The sequence below is a fragment of the Phascolarctos cinereus genome, unplaced genomic scaffold (genome assembly GCF_003287225.1).
Source record: "Phascolarctos cinereus isolate Bilbo 61053 unplaced genomic scaffold, phaCin_HiC Scaffold_2;HRSCAF=192, whole genome shotgun sequence".
Classification (NCBI taxonomy): Eukaryota; Metazoa; Chordata; class Mammalia; order Diprotodontia; family Phascolarctidae; genus Phascolarctos; species Phascolarctos cinereus.
This window is the reverse complement of record NW_027555625.1, coordinates 43,075,964-43,091,269: the sequence shown is the minus strand read 5'-3', so window position 1 is coordinate 43,091,269 and position 15,306 is coordinate 43,075,964. Positions and strand designations below refer to the sequence as shown.

The 15,306-nt window shown below is 49.3% G+C and overlaps 1 protein-coding gene and 3 non-coding genes across 6 annotated transcripts in view; 2 read left to right on the top strand and 2 right to left on the bottom strand.

Annotated features, from left to right (window-relative positions):
• The window catches only part of VAC14 (VAC14 component of PIKFYVE complex), a 134,354-nt gene that overhangs the window by 108,770 nt on the left and 10,278 nt on the right, over positions 1-15,306 (bottom strand). For all 3 annotated transcript variants that reach the window (XM_020963592.2, XM_078149343.1, XM_020963593.2), the window contains exons 2-9: positions 6,732-6,882; positions 6,274-6,441; positions 5,457-5,519; positions 4,781-4,888; positions 4,527-4,636; positions 4,011-4,117; positions 3,437-3,571; positions 2,728-2,877 (exon numbers count right to left, since the gene is read on the bottom strand). In XM_020963592.2, the coding sequence (XP_020819251.1) occupies positions 2,728-2,877; positions 3,437-3,571; positions 4,011-4,117; positions 4,527-4,636; positions 4,781-4,888; positions 5,457-5,519; positions 6,274-6,441; positions 6,732-6,882 (992 nt within the window). The remainder of the gene's footprint in view (positions 1-2,727; positions 2,878-3,436; positions 3,572-4,010; positions 4,118-4,526; positions 4,637-4,780; positions 4,889-5,456; positions 5,520-6,273; positions 6,442-6,731; positions 6,883-15,306) is intronic.
• On the bottom strand, positions 995-1,065 carry TRNAG-GCC (transfer RNA glycine (anticodon GCC)). Its single transcript has one exon. It is a non-coding gene; the product is annotated as a tRNA-Gly (tRNA).
• Positions 9,204-9,274, top strand: TRNAG-GCC (transfer RNA glycine (anticodon GCC)). The gene has a single exon. It is a non-coding gene; the product is annotated as a tRNA-Gly (tRNA).
• On the top strand, positions 9,767-9,837 carry TRNAG-GCC (transfer RNA glycine (anticodon GCC)). The gene has a single exon. It is a non-coding gene; the product is annotated as a tRNA-Gly (tRNA).

Genomic DNA, 15,306 nt, shown 5'->3' with positions numbered 1-15,306 from the left:
AGGCGGGATTGGAAAGTCAGGCCAGGTCTTCCTCTACTTTGACACAGAGACTTGATCTCTCTTATGGTCTTATGAGGCCACCGTTTGGGAACTCAATTTTCAAAGGGAAAGTCAGGCGACAAAGAGAAAGCCCAGCAAGATTCCTTACGCGTGGGCTTTTTCATCACCGGAATGACTACCCTGCTCAATGACTTAAGCACCGAGCAGAAGCCGGATGATCAGGTTTGCTACTGACTGATGGCCTTCAGTCAACACTCTTCCCTGAGCCTTGGTTCACTAGTTCAACTGGCCATTAGAGCCTGCTATACACATGGAATATCACCCAGGAAGCTGTGGTGGGTGAGTGCTTCAAGGAGGAGTTACCATACTGGGCCGAGAGCCCACAGATGAGCCACACCCAGGGAACAGCTAAGAGCTGACCTCTTAGCTGCCATAACACCATTTATAGGGCATTAAAATCTGAACTCATGCTGTTTGGCTTGTGTGGTTATGCGAACGCTTTGGTTGGAATGCAGCTGCTTGAAGAATGTGAAGGAATTTCTTTTAAAAGATAAGTCAGCTGCATTGGCTGGGAATCGAACCCGGGCCTCCCACATGGCAGGTGAGAATTCTACCACTAAACCACTGATGCTCCTGCTGGTAGAAAGACTTCTAACAGCTGCCATGTCACTGCAGGCTCATTCCTCTTGTTGTTCAGAGCAATTTCTTCCCTCTGAGCTTGACCCGGCCACATGAATGGCACGGGGTGAGAAAGAGCTCCACCCTGGGAGAAGGGGAGCTAACTAACTCTCAGGCTGTGGGGTAGCCATCCAAAGCCATTATGTGGCTGAAGGTGGACAAGAAAAATTTAAGATCCCCAAGATCTTCCCCCACTAAGAAAACTCTCCTTAGGTCACTAACAAAATATCTTTAGAGTGCCATATTAATGACAGGTTAAGAGAGAGAGAGAGAAAAAGTAACTAGATTTTAAAAAACTCTTTCAAAAATTTGCCGCTGCATTGGCCGGGAATCGAACCCGGGCCTCCCGCGTGGCAGGCGAGAATTCTACCACTGAACCACCAATGCTCCAGCTGTGCTTGGCTCTGCCTCCAGCTGTTTTATTCAGCTCAATTCACAGTGGCAGGCAGCATCACTGTAACATGATACTCAGAGGCCTCCCGCATTCCGCTCTGCTCTGCACCACATACCAGACACATCGAAGGCTACACGCGACTCTGGTTTTCTGATTATGTTAAAAATGAAGAGCCTGAGAACAGACATAAACTAATTCTAAATTGTGAGATCTCTTTTGGTCCCCTGGGTAGTCTGCTCAACTCTGAGGACCCTGGGAAGCTACAAAGGAATTCATTCTCTGGTTCTTAATTTCAGAAAGAGTTCTAAAGAGTTCCAGGGCTCCAGAGCTAATGGAGACCCCTTCACCATAAATAACAATGCTAATCCAACAGATATGAAACTATTCAAGCTCTTAACACCCTCTAGTGGTCTATGCAAATAAGCACAGAAATCAATTTGATGCCATGTGTATAAATGAGAAAAGACAACTAAGTTTATAAGGACAGAGAAAAGCAGCTCCACTTCCTAAAGACCCTTTGCATGACCCAGGATGGGCAGGGTGCTGGCCAAGGTGGCTGAGAATGGTTCAGGAGCAGGCCTACAGCTCTCATATGCCTCCTTCCCTGTCCATAAATGTGAGGCCACCTGCAGAAGCCCTGGGGCACTCCCATACATGGGGGGCCAGGGCAAAGGCCAGCCTGCAATCTGCTCTGGCCCAGACACTTCTCCTTCTCTTCCTGCAAGAGGCAAATCCCCACAGGCTTCAGAGGCTGCCTTCTAGGATGAAGCCAAGAACAAGACCTGAAGGGACAGTTACATGCCTACGTCTCATACTCCTCAGTAGCCTACAAAGCAGATCTGGCCCCGTGTGGGTAGAGCCTACCCCAGGAATCAATCAATAATTATTTATTAGGCACCTACTGTATATGTAAGATGCAGACCATAAAAAGACAAACATGAAACAGGCCTTGAAACAGGAGCTTGCATTCTCTCAGGAGAGACAGCAGGTATAAATACATAAATACAAAAAAAAAATGCCAAATAAACTCAAGGAAATTATGTGGTAGGAGACACCGGCAAGTTTGGGGTGGGGGAGGGGAGGAGGGGAGATCAGGAAAAGCTGCAGGTACAAAGACAGTGGCCATTGAGCTGAGCTTTGAAGAAAACCAAAGACCGCAAGAAGTGAAGGTGAGGATGGATGGAGTGGTGCTCTAGGACCAGGGGACAGTCCAGACAAAAGCACAGAGGTGGGAGATGTATGAGAAGCAATGAGAAGGCTGTCTTCGCAGGACTGTAGGCCCGTGCATGGAGCAGAACATACAGGTTTCCAGGACAAAGGAGCTTGTATGTGGGCCTAAAGAGAAGAGGGAGTCACTGGAGGTTTCTGATCAGGAGAGTGATGGGGTCAGACATGAGCTTTAGGAATATCCCATGTTCCAGCAGTGGGGAGAATGGAGTGGAAAGGGGCAAGACTGGAGGCAGGGAGACCAAGGAGGAGGCCTTGGCAACAGTCCAGGTGAGAGGTATAAGGGGCCCGAACTAGGTGCTGGTGTGTGAATGGACAGAAGGGCTCAGACACAGACCTGCAGAGGTAGATACCCAATGGTCCTTCCAATAACCAAGCCCCTGGGATCTCAGTTCCCCAGGGCCACCCCCTGGGGCAGGGGCACTCACCACTGGCGGTCGCCTCCTGCTTGGCTGAGTCGTCTGGGCTGGTCTCTGGATGGCCCAGGGCTCTGGGCCTCGGTTCATCTGGCTCATCGTCCTCAGGGGTGACCAGCTTCATCAGGCTCTGGTTGCACACGTTGGCCATCTCCTTGATGCCTGATTGGATGGATGTAAGGGGCAACACAGTACAGCGGGAGGAACAGAGAAGTTGGGCTCCTACTCTACCCCTGTGTAACCTCATCTAAGACCCAACCTCCCTCGGGGGCTGGACCGTCTGGCCTCTGAGGACCCTCTGAGTTCCAGGTCTATGATTACATGAACTTGGGGTTCTCCTTCAAACGTGGAGGCCACAGCATAGACAGAACACCAGGCCAACATTACCTGACTCATCTGCTCCCTTGGTCACCCCAGTCCCCGCCTCCTCTAGAAGGCTCTGGTTTCTTTTGCCAACACCCTGATCTGGTGCCTGCTCACCCTAACTGGCTTATTGCTTAGATCCCCACCAAGGGGTGGGGCTGGACCCCAAGGAAAGCGCTCAGAAGGTGACCCCAATGACACTTCTGTCTCTACTGAGCAGAGATGGCAAAGACTCTCCAATTCAGTCACTCACTGATCTCAGTCAGAAGTTGCAGTTAACAAAGCTTTCCAGGATTCCCCAGCTCCTCAGCCCCTCCTGGTGTCACTCCTATCTCTGCTGCCCAAGGACTAAGGATACTTTTCTTTCGGTCATCGTAGGCCAGGCAAGGCAAAACGGCTGTCAGGATCCCCGAGGAGTAGGGTAACATCACCCGGCCAGCCAGCTGGATGAATTCCCTCATCCAGCACATAGCTGTGAGTTGGATCAGGTCATCTGAAAGAGAAGGCATCAGGGGCACTTCGAGTGCAGGGACAAAGGGTGAGGGGAAAAATAACCCCGGGATTAAGGATTCTTCCCAACCTCATCCTAGAAACCCGGCAGCAGCCTGCGCTGGGCTCTCAGGCGCGAACAGCGATCCCTGGAGCTCTGTGCCCCGATATGAGCGTCACTGCTGCACGCATCACCAGCAAGAGACAAACGGGCAGCCAGCTAATTCCTCTCCAGCACAGGCTACCAGGCCCCCATCTTGGTTGCCACAATGGTGCTATTCTATTTCTCAAGAAGACTCCCGCCCTCCAAGGTGACAGACAGTCTTTCCAGAGTCTCGGTTTACTCTTCTGCTCACAGCCCAGAGGTTCTGCAGAAACAGCTGTAAAGAACCAAGCCCCAGGAAGAGCCCAGAGATGCAAAGCTGCAGCCCTCCAACACTCACCTGAGTCCTGACAGTGAATCACCAGCGTGTTGGCCATTTCAGCAAACTTGACACTGGAGGGATTCTTCTTGATTTCTTTTAAGAATTCTCCGAGAGCCACCTCACACCTGCCGGGAAGAGAGAAAGAAGAGATATGCGCCAGCCACACCTACTCCTGGCTTTGTTTTGTCTGTGGCAACTGTGGTGGTAGCGGTGGGATACAATGGAGGGATTCTAATCTGGCTGCAAATTGTGGGACCTTGAACAATCACTCAACCCTCTCCAGCCTAAGTCTCCTCCACTGGAAAACAAGGTGGATGAGCTAGATGACTGAGCTAGATGACTGTTCAAATCCCTTCTAAACTGAATAAGCCAGAGACTCTTTTAGAAGACAGATGACCCGGCCAGAGTTTCTAGGGAACAGAGGGTCATGTCTGTACTAGTTACTCCGTGTAACAGTTGGTGAGGTCAGGAGGACGCTCTGCTCTTCACACGCACACAGATGTCTCCACTGGACCACTTACACCCTGGACTCACATTTTCCGTATTTCTTTGCTGTTGTCTCCCAGGATGGGGAAGAGCCCATCGAGGATCTCAGGCAGGTAATCTAACAGGTTAATATCAGGCACAGACTCGAGAACCAGGATCTGGGCCAAAAGGAAGCAAATGGAAGAGTCATGATCTCCAAAGAACTAAAAAAAGAGCTGCCTTCCTGGAGTCACCCTGTCAGCAACGCGTGAGGCCCACAGCACCAGTCCCCGGGAAGGCCGGCGCTGAGCTGCCACGCTTACCCAGGAGATGATGAACTGCCGGGCGTACTGGTTGTTGGAGTAAATCCTCTCACGCAGCAGGGGGATGAAGCTCACTAGGTCAAACTTGTTGTTTTCAGTCACGATGTCCTGTAGGCCAAAGCAGATCTTAAATCCCGAGTTAGAACTTGGCTAAGACATCAGCCTACTTCTCCACCCTCTCCCCAGAATACCCAATGGGCCTAGGCATTCTGTCAGGAAAACATAGGGGAGGAGCTGATACTGACTGCTGAGTTATGATTCTGGGAAAAGACAAGGTCCCTAATGGCTAAAGGAAAGGAAAAGGGAAGGGAACCAAATGAGGGGAGGAGATTCCAAGGGGAACCAGCTGGGAGCTATACTACAGATGGAGGGATGGAAGCCCAAAGGCAGAAATAAATATGTGACACAAGGAAACAGCAAATCCCAAGAAGACCAAGGAAAGGTTTGCACTGAATAAAACTAGCATATTGTTTCCCTAAAAAGAGCTGGGAGGTAAGCGAATGTAAGCCACAAGGAAGGCAAAACCAGAGAGGAAGAAAACTATACAACTTCTTGAAGAGGAGGGAGTGGGATCTGAAAAACACAGCAAGAAGGAATGTCAAGGCCAAAGAGCCCCATGTGGGAAGGAGGGAGCAGCAGCTCGTGAGCAGCAACAAGGCGTCCCAACGGTGGATACCTTCAAGAGGCGGTCCAGGAGCTCGGAGCCACTTTTGACATTGGGATCTGGATCAGCGGCCAACTGGAAGCCAAGGAAATGAGAGCAGTTTAGCACATCACAAACCTCCTAGACACAGAAGGCGAGGAAAAAGGACTAGTGCGGCTTTGGCGCTTATCAGCAACCTAGGCCTGAAGAACCTGGGGATGGGCAGAAGAAGCTGGGTTGGGTGAAACGACACCTCAGCAAGGAGCTGAGGCCCAGCTGAACACCCTTGTCTTTTAGAGACTGAATTATTGCTACGTGCAGATACTTTCCCTTCCTCCCCAGGCTTCAAAATTTAATATTACGCCTCTCCCCATCCCTCCCCCAAAACATCTCATCCTGAGAAAGTGGACCAGAGCTAGGCCCCAGTGCCTCCACAGGGCTGTCTACAATGCAGCAGGCCCCTCGAGTTGCCAAGAAAGGTACATAAAGGGGGCTGGGAGGCTAGCATGTGATTTGTTAAGTCATTTTCAGTTGTGTCCAACTTTTCATGACCTCATTGGGGGTTTTCTTGGCAAAGGCACTGGAGTAGTTTGCATTTCCTTCTCCAGTTGATCTTACAGATGAGGAAACTGAGGCAAACAGGGTGTAAGTGACTTGCCCAGGGTCACACAGCTAGTATCTGAACTCAGGCTTTCCTGCCTCCAGGCACTCTATCCAGCATGCCACCTGGCTGCCCCGGCATGTGATTAGGAGAGGTCAAAGGTTTCATACCGAATGTGGGCCTTTACAAAAGCACAGGCTCATCCCAGGAGCCCAGAGTCCCAGCTCCATGGGAAAGGGAACTCTTTACCTTGCTCAGCCCATCAAAAAGCACATCAAAGTGGGGCAGGACAGAGCCCCGGGCCACCTTGACGATGTTGTACAGGGCTTCGCAGGCATAGTAGCGCAAGCGGCTATCAGCATCATTGAAGCACGTTAGCACTGGCTCAATCAGCTCCTTCAGATACAATCCAGAGTCCTGAGGGGCGCAAAGAAAGAATGAATAAATAAGCCCCCCAAATTCCCTCAGATCTACATTCAGCTCCTACTTTCACAGGAGTTCTCAGGAACAAAACTAAGGGCAGAACTTAAGGATCTGGTTTAGGGTCTGCAAGGTAAGATACCTGCCTCCTAGGACTGAGCAGGGGGCTGGGCATGGTGACTAAGCCATCCTTGACGGTCCTGATATACAGAGAATACAGCTAGGTCTGCAGAAAGACTGGGACTTCGCATTTCTCAGGGGATATCTGGAAGACTCCCCAGACCTACCTTGCCCAATGCAATGGAGCAGGCTGCCAGGCCGATAAGGCCCCCTTTCCGGCTGTGAGGGTGCTGAGAGAGAGCAAACTCCTGAGACAGAATCTGGATCACATGCTTAACCTGTACTGTGTTATTCTGGGTCACAAACTCTCGAACTAGCCTAGGGACAGAAGAGAGAGAGAGGGGTGGTAGTGCAAAAGCCATCTGGGAAGTAGGCACACCTCAGAGAGCAGAGCCTCCCTCTAGCGCCTCTTTCCTGGCCATGCCTATGACTGTTCTCCTCACTATCCCACCCTGAGCCAGATTCTGCATGAAGCCAGGGCAGCCTCCAAATCCACCGTCACGGGAGGCAAAGGTGGATCTGAAGCCAGCTTGCTCTGGTTCAACAAAAAAATCCAATCAGTCAGGAGAAGGATCGCTATGATGAAGTTCCACACTTTGGGTCAGTCTAGTGAAAGGAGAAGGATGACTAGTTTAGAAAGGGGAATAGGGAGTCAGGAAGGCTCGGTTCTTTCCCAGTTTTCTAGCCATTTCCCCACTTTGTGCCAATTTCCCACAATGTAAAATGAAACAATCTAGGGCTCCATTCTGATCAGCCTTCTCTTTTTCTGCGTGCTCTCCCCCTTAAAAAAAATATTTCAATTTTATTTTATTCTTAGTTCTAAATTTTCTCCCTTATACCTCATACCTCACTCACCCACTGAGAAAGCAAGAAAACCAAAACCTGGTGCAAATATGTATAGTAAAGTACAATAAATTCCTGCATTGGCCATGCCACACCCACACACCCACACACCCACACACACACACACAGTGCATATCTATCTACCTACCTATCTACACTCCACTCTGCACTGAGTCCATCACCTCTCCTTCAGGAGGGTGATGGCATCTACGTGCTCTCCTGATCTCAGCAACTCCCATGAATTCTACTACTGGTCCCTATGCAGACACCCCTCAGATCCAGATTCGCACACAGCCTCTCTCTACACTGCGCTGGACTGACGACAGATGAGGCATGTCTCTCTCTCCCCTGAGCTCCAGCTCCACACCACCAACACCCACTGGACACCGTCAGTGGGATGTGCTGCTGACCTCTTAACTCATCATGTCCCAAACAGAGAACATCCTTCCCCATTTCTGTTGGGAGGACTATCGGGATTGCAGTCTTTCTCAATAATTCCTCTCCCTCAGCCACAGCCAACCAACCTCCAAGTTTCATGGATCTGACCTTCAAACTACATCTCCCATGTGTTCCCTTCTGTCCACTCCCACGTGCACGTTCAAGCCCTCATTACCTGCTGCAGTAGCCTCCCAATTCATCTCCCTGTGAAACTGATATTCCTAAGACACTGTCCTTACCATGTCCCTGCCAGGCTCAAGAAACTCCAGTGGCTCCCTATCACCACCAGAGAAAAGCAGATTCCTCTACTTGGCTTTCCAAGTCCTTTCCAGCAGGGCTCCAGCCTAGCTTTCCAAACAAAGTGGGTATAGGGCTATTCCCTGTCCACAACATTCTCTCCCCTGCCTCCATGTCCTTGCAGAATCCTTGGTGTTCTTCGAGGTTTACCTTGGGTGCCATGTCCTATGGAAAGCCTATGTACATCCCCCCCATTATTAGTGCCAATCCCCAAAACATGTGCACGTGTCTCCCCCCCCCAAATATAATTAACATAGACTTTTTGGGGGCAGGGCCTATTCAGTTTGTGTTTTTGTTATCTCCTGTACGCCTGGAGCATGGAGCACAGCGGGCATTTAATAAATATTTGCTGAATGGACGAAATCCGCGAGCATTTGCTATCTGTCTTACTTCCTGGAGTTGGGAGGATCAAGTTCCTTAAAGTTCATCAGCTCAGACATGTGACAGGGAGATGTGCACTTTTAAATTACTGCCTTATTGAACACCCTAGGCAGTTTACTTCTGAGGCCTGGCCTGGAGCAGAATGAGGCAGGGTCTGCATTGTAATAAACATTAACAGAAGAGGGTAAAGTCAGTTCCTCCGCTATGTCTAAATGAGCAGATTCAGTCATCTTTTGGCATTTTCTACTCATGGAAACAGATATACTTCTCTCCAGCTTATTCGCACGATTCAACACCCAGTGCTAAGTCAGGTCAAACTGGGGAGAGCCCAAACCCCAGGGAACAACCTAGCTAGAGGACTACCTAATTACAGACCTCGTAGGCCCTTTCCCTCCTCCTGGGGCCCAGCATTCACTAGCACTCTCAGATTCCTGGCAATCTCTACATCTCCCCTCAGGGGGGTGAGTACTGGAGAGGATTTTTAGGACTCTTATGTTGGGATCTAGTTGATTTCCATAGCAACATGGGAAGATTTTCAGTCCAAGCTGAGCATGAGCAGGTCCACCTAACAAACCTGTCTGTCAACTTCTGCTCCTCCAACCGGACAGATCAGTCAGGTGAGAAACCCTGGAGTTTGCTGGACAGGAATTGAGAAGGCACTGCAGATGCTGCCTCACACAGCATTGGTGGTTCAGTGGTAGAATTCTCGCCTGCCACGCGGGAGGCCCGGGTTCGATTCCCGGCCAATGCAGAAGTTTTTTCCCTTCCTCTCTTGTTCTGCTGCTCCTTCAGAACACAAGGGCTCTTTCAATCACTGCACACTTCAGATCTGTGAGTATATAAACACACTCCATATGGAAGAAATGCTGACCATTCCACAGCCTTGCTCACATCTTTAACTTCCAAAGGAATGCTTACCACACTCCTACATTCTGTCACCAGACTGGGAACCAATTCAGAAAGTGAACAGTGCTCAGACAGACTTGTCAAATTCTTGGGACTGAACAGGAAAAATGCCCAAGTCTTCATGTTTTCCTTTTCCCCTGGGGAAAGAACGCATCTAACTCCAGTTTCTGTCCCCACACATCTGGAAATTCTATCGACTCCTGTCAAATGTACAGACACACTTCGCCCCGCAGACCTTAGCCCTGCTTTTCAGCTGCTGTGCTGTGAGCCAGCACATACACAAGGGGGCTGAGGTGGTTGCTGTAGAAAGCTGCTAGCACAGCTGCTGACAGCTGGAGCATTGGTGGTTCAGTGGTAGACTTCTCGCCTGCCACGCGGGAGGCCCGGGTTCGATTCCCGGCCAATGCAGTAGCAAACTTTTTTTCTTTAAAAGAAATCCTAACAGGATAAACCGATGTTTAGTTCTGAATAATAGACTTCCAAAAAAGTTATTTCCTGGCTCGTCTTCTACCTTGAGTTATAAATGTCCTTAAACAAAAAGATCAGGTCCTTGGAAGCTACAGAAACACCAAGTCCTTGACTGGGGGGAATCAGGGGAAAACGGTCCTGTTCACCGGCAGCTCAGTAAGCTCTGAAATGTATCCTAGCACCTTGATACTCCTCAGTCACCCGGACTCTTCTGGCCGTTCTCCCACATGCCCAGGCAGGCACTGCAGCTGGAACAGCACAAACACCCAGAGGATAAAAGCAGCCCCACATCTCAAGTGGAAGAGAAGCCCAAATCAACAGGTGAGACCATCCCTGGATCTCCAGTGTCCCTTGTACAGCCCCCTCCCTCCCCCGCCCCGTAGCCACGACCTGCCGCTCAACAGGCATCACCTGGCCTGTGGGGGTCACCCCAGAAATGAAGGCCACCTGCAACCCCTCAGCCCTGCGCTCTCACATCCCTTCAGGAAGCTACTGCCCAACTCTCCCAAGTCCAAAGTTGATTCTCCCCAGGGTCCCTTCTGAGTCATCTCCTCGTCTGTCTCCAGTTTCTCTCAAGGAAAGCAGGGCAGGCCAGTACTGGACAGGCTCGAGTCAGCTGAAGCAAACTCTGAATGGTCTATGTATGCTTTTCTAGGCTAAACAACGGGTTTTGCTGAATCTAAAGCGAGGGGGAAAAGAGAGAACTCCCCCAAATGCCCGAAGCCCTTAGGCAGCTGACCAAATTCATCAGCACAACAAACATTTATGAAGCATTCTCTCCCCGCCAGGTACTGTGTGTTTGCTAATGGAGCTACAAAGACAAAAACTAAACCGTTTCTGCCCCCCAGAAGCTTAGGTTCTACAGGGAACACAGCACACCCCTGTGAGGGCAGGCCCCCGATCTGTGATCTCCTTAGCACAGAGAGCACCCAGCTAAGGAAGCTCTTCAGCTGGCGTAGGTTTGCACCTTCCCTGTACGGAGCAGAGTACATAAGGGGGACCAAGGTGAAGTCAGTCCAGAAGGGCAGCTAAGAGCCACGGTGTAAAGAGCTTTAAATGCCAAGGGGGGAGTTGACTTTTTCCCTGAGACACAACAGGGAGCTGCTTAAGTGTCCTGCACAGGGCACTGATGGCTGGCCACAGGCTTTGTGGGATATAAATATGGCAGCTCAGCGGGGAATGGACTGGAACGGGAAGGGAGCAGAGGGGACTGGAAGGGAGATTTTAACAGGCGACTGCAAGAGTCCCACTGGGTGGCCATGAACAGACCTGAACTACAGTGGGAGTTGTGTGGGTGAAGAGAAAAAGAGCAGCTAGGAAGGATGACACGGAGGTAGGAAGACAAGACCTGTGGGAGTGAGGGAGAGGGAAGAACAAAGAATGAGTGCGAGGGGCTGGAAGGACGGTGGTGCCTCCTCAGAATCAGGAGGATCAGAGAAAGGGCAGGGATGGAAGGGCTTCTGCTCTTGGACATGCTGCATGTGAGGGACCCAACAGGCAGCAGGTGATGCCTCACTGGCACCTGGGAGAAGGCTAAGGAGGAGACCATTGGGGGAAGGGCTTCCTCAAGGAGACAGTGCAGGCTCCTGGCCACGGCCCAGCTGGCGGCCTTTTGTTGAGGAAAAAGGAAGAGATGGTCTAAAACACATGATCAGGATTTGAAGCAGAAGGGGACCTTAAAGATCTGCACTTTACAGACAAGTAAACAGAGGCTGAGAGACATGAAGTGATTTGCTTAGGTTCACAAACAGGACACAGGTTCTCTGTCTCCAAATACAGTTCACATGTTGTAGGCCCCATGTCTTCAGCTTTAGCTTTTGTTTCCCTGATGGCCAGGTGGGGCACCTTGGCTTCCCCACCTCTTCCCCTCTGCTCAGGGACCTCCCCACTGGGGTGCTCTGGCCCTATCTCCCCATCCATCTCAACTAGGCAGCCCCTTTATGGCCAACCTCTCATTCCAGCTGGCCACACTCTCCCAACCACTCATCTGGCAGACGTGGGACACGGTTGGGATGTCGTGTGCACGTTCTGTTACCTCCCGAACAATGCTCTACCAGTTGCCAGTGCTGTGGTCCTTGTATTTCAGTGGCAGGCACATAGCAGGCCTTCAGTACATATGTGACTGACGGGAGCAGACTCCTGATGCTGCCATTATCACAGGGTTTGGGCTTTCAATTAAGCCACATGGTCCAGCCCGCCTGGCTAATTAACACCACGTTTTGGCTCAGTAATTCACGTCTGAGGAGCTGGTTTTGAAGAACTCAGGAGGAAGGGGCAGAATCAGGTAAAAGAAATGGGACTCCCTTGATAAGTGGAAAGAGCACTGCCTCTGGATTCTCAGCTCTGCCACTCCTGCCTCAGTTTCCTCATCTGTACAGTGAAGGGGTTAGACCTGATGGCCTCTGAGTCTGCTTCTGGCTCTGAATCTATACACTGAATACAAAGAAATGAGTGCATGCGCATGTGCGTGCACACACACACACATACACGCACACACACATACACACACACGCGCGCACACACACAATACACACACATACACACTTGCACGCACACACATACATACACATACACACATGCACACACATACACATGCACACACACAGCGCTACTTAAGCCACACACTTAAAACAGCCATATCCAATCACATTCAGCATTAGTCTTGTGGTCACAGAATTCCAGTAAAGGTGAGCAGTAGGGTACAAAGAAGGGGGAAAGTCATATTAAAGCAAATGAATGAAGAATCAGCTCAAACTCTCCTCTCAATTCTCCTAAAGCTGCATCAGGCAGCGAGTTAGTGTTCCCAATCCATGGATCAGATCCAGAGTGGGCTAGTCACAACTGAAGCCAAAATGTTGACTCTAAGTCCCCCAGGTTCATCCTTCAGACCACTTCTCTTTTTGGCTTGATGGGGAGAAATCTCAACCTGGACCAGCCCAAACCAAATCAACATTTACTTACTAAGGACCATCAGAGACACTGTATGTACCAGGTGCTCAGTGACCGACTAGGTAATATGACATAACAAGTATCTTAGGAAGTCACAGAACAAAGTATCAGGGCGATACTTCTAAATTACTATCACTGGAGCCGAGAATCCCTACGTTGGAAAGAACCTCCAAGTCAATCTAGTACAACTCCCACCTTCAGAATCTACTCAACAACATATTCACCAAGAGGTCATCTAGCCCATAATGAAGACCCTCCTAACATAAGAAAAAACAACTGTTTGCGAGATGCCACTTTTTAAGAAATACCCCAGGAGAGTAGACTGTTTATCTGCTAAAAGGCAGTAAGCATAGTGCATATTCTTAAAGTGAGCACATCTGGGCAAGGCCTCTGCATAAAGAATTTCAGTATTCTCTCAGACATGGCTTAGAAGTCCAGGGCCCATCAGTGCTGTCCTAACTTCACAGGAGAGGAAACAAGAGTCTGTCATCATTTAGGCAGGAGGATGGAATGCCTGAGGGGACTGAACACTTCATCTGATATTAGTCTAAAGGCTGCCTCAGTAAAAACCAACCTGTGGTTCTATGGGAAAATCTAGATACACTCTCATTTTATTTTATAAACTTCTGTAGGAGGAGCTGTTAGGACAAAACGGCAAGGAAGTGAGCACATGAGACGATGCTGAAAGGGAGTTTAGGGAGGATTACAGAACATAAAAAGACAATTTTAGTTATGTAAAACTGAAAGTTTTTTGCAGAAACAAAACCAAGGCACTTAAAATGAGAAGAGAAACATTTCTTGGGGAAAAATCTTGAAGCAAGTTTCCTAAATCAAAGTGTCTTTTTTAATATACATACCTACAAATTATATGTGTATATAACTGATCAAAATTTAAAAGGAGTCATTCACCACTTGATAAATGGTCAAAAACACGAACAGGCGGTTCACAAAGGAAGACATCCAAGCTATCAACAGCCATGTGAAAAAACGTTCCAAATCACGAACAGAGAAATACAAATGAAGGCAACTCCAGCATCCACCTCACACACAGGCAGGCAGTCAGCAAGTATGAAACGCTTACTGCGTGCCAAGCACTCTGCTGAGCACTGGAGATGTAAACATAAATACAATGATGACAGGTAACGTTTACACAGTGTAAAACAGAGGCCAGGATTTGACTGTTTACAAGACTGAGTCCTTTGTAACAGCTCTCATGTGTGACCCCTCCTCTCCTCTGACACTGCCATCACCTCACACTGCACTAGCGCAACAGGCTGCTGGCTGGTCTCCCCACTCTCCAGTCCACCCTCCCCTCAGCTGCCAGTCACACTACGCCCGCTGCCCCCTACTCATCAAGTTCCGATGATTCCCTTTCACCTCCAGGATCAAACACAGAATCCTCTGGTGTTCAAAGTCCTGCAAAACCTGTTCTGCATCCCCACTCCTTTCCAGGCTTCTTACCCCACACACTTGATCCTGGGACACTGGCTGTCCCTCAGGCCTGGAATGCTTCATGTCTACCTCCTGCCTTCCTTCAAGTGCCTGTTAAAATCCCACCTTCTACAGGGAGTCTTTTTTGATCCCTGTTAATTCTAAACCTTTCCCTCTACTGATTATCTCTAACATAGCCTGTATATCGCTTGTCTGTACATAGTTGCATCCTCTATGAGGCCACGAGATACCCAAAAGCAGGAAGTCTTTTGCCTCTCTTTGTATCCTCATCACTTAGCACACTGCCTGGCACATAGGAGGTATTTAATAAATGTTTACTGAATGACTGACTTTGAGGGAAATGTCTGCACATTTATTTCTGTTATATTTTAGAGGTAAAAAGTAAAAGTAAAGTAAAAGCCAATGGATGTTAAGTGCTTAAATGGAAACGGGGGCCTAGTAATTGATCACCTAACAACAGGAGGGATAACCACTGGGAGCTTGAACTAAGGCCAGTAGAGAAAAGCAACTCCCACAAGCCACTCAGGGATAGATCCCCCCAAGGAATCAGGAGTGAAGGTGCTGATCACAGGGCCCTTCGGGTAGACTGGGGGTGGCATCATTTCCCAAAATGATTTCCCAAACCCTGGTTCCTCTTTCAGCATTTTTTGGGGAGGCTTTTTGGTGAGGCAATTGGGGTTAAGTGACTTACTCATGGTCACACAGCTAGTAAGTGTCAAATGTCTTTCAGCATTTTTTAATGTGTTTTCTCCTTAGAAGTGTGAGCTCCTTGAGGGCCAGAAAATGTCTTTCTGTCTTTGCATCTTCAAAAAAAAAATCACTCTGGGAGGGGACTTTTGGCCAAAACAGAAACAAGCACTGTTTATGCTCACTCTAAGCCATCACAACCCCAACAATGACCCAGTGAGGCTTGAGCTGGGACCTACTGTTGGCCAATCAATGACAGCCAGAGTGATCTGGGTCTAAGTATGGTCCATAAAAAAGAAATCTAGCCTGTAAACCCCAAGA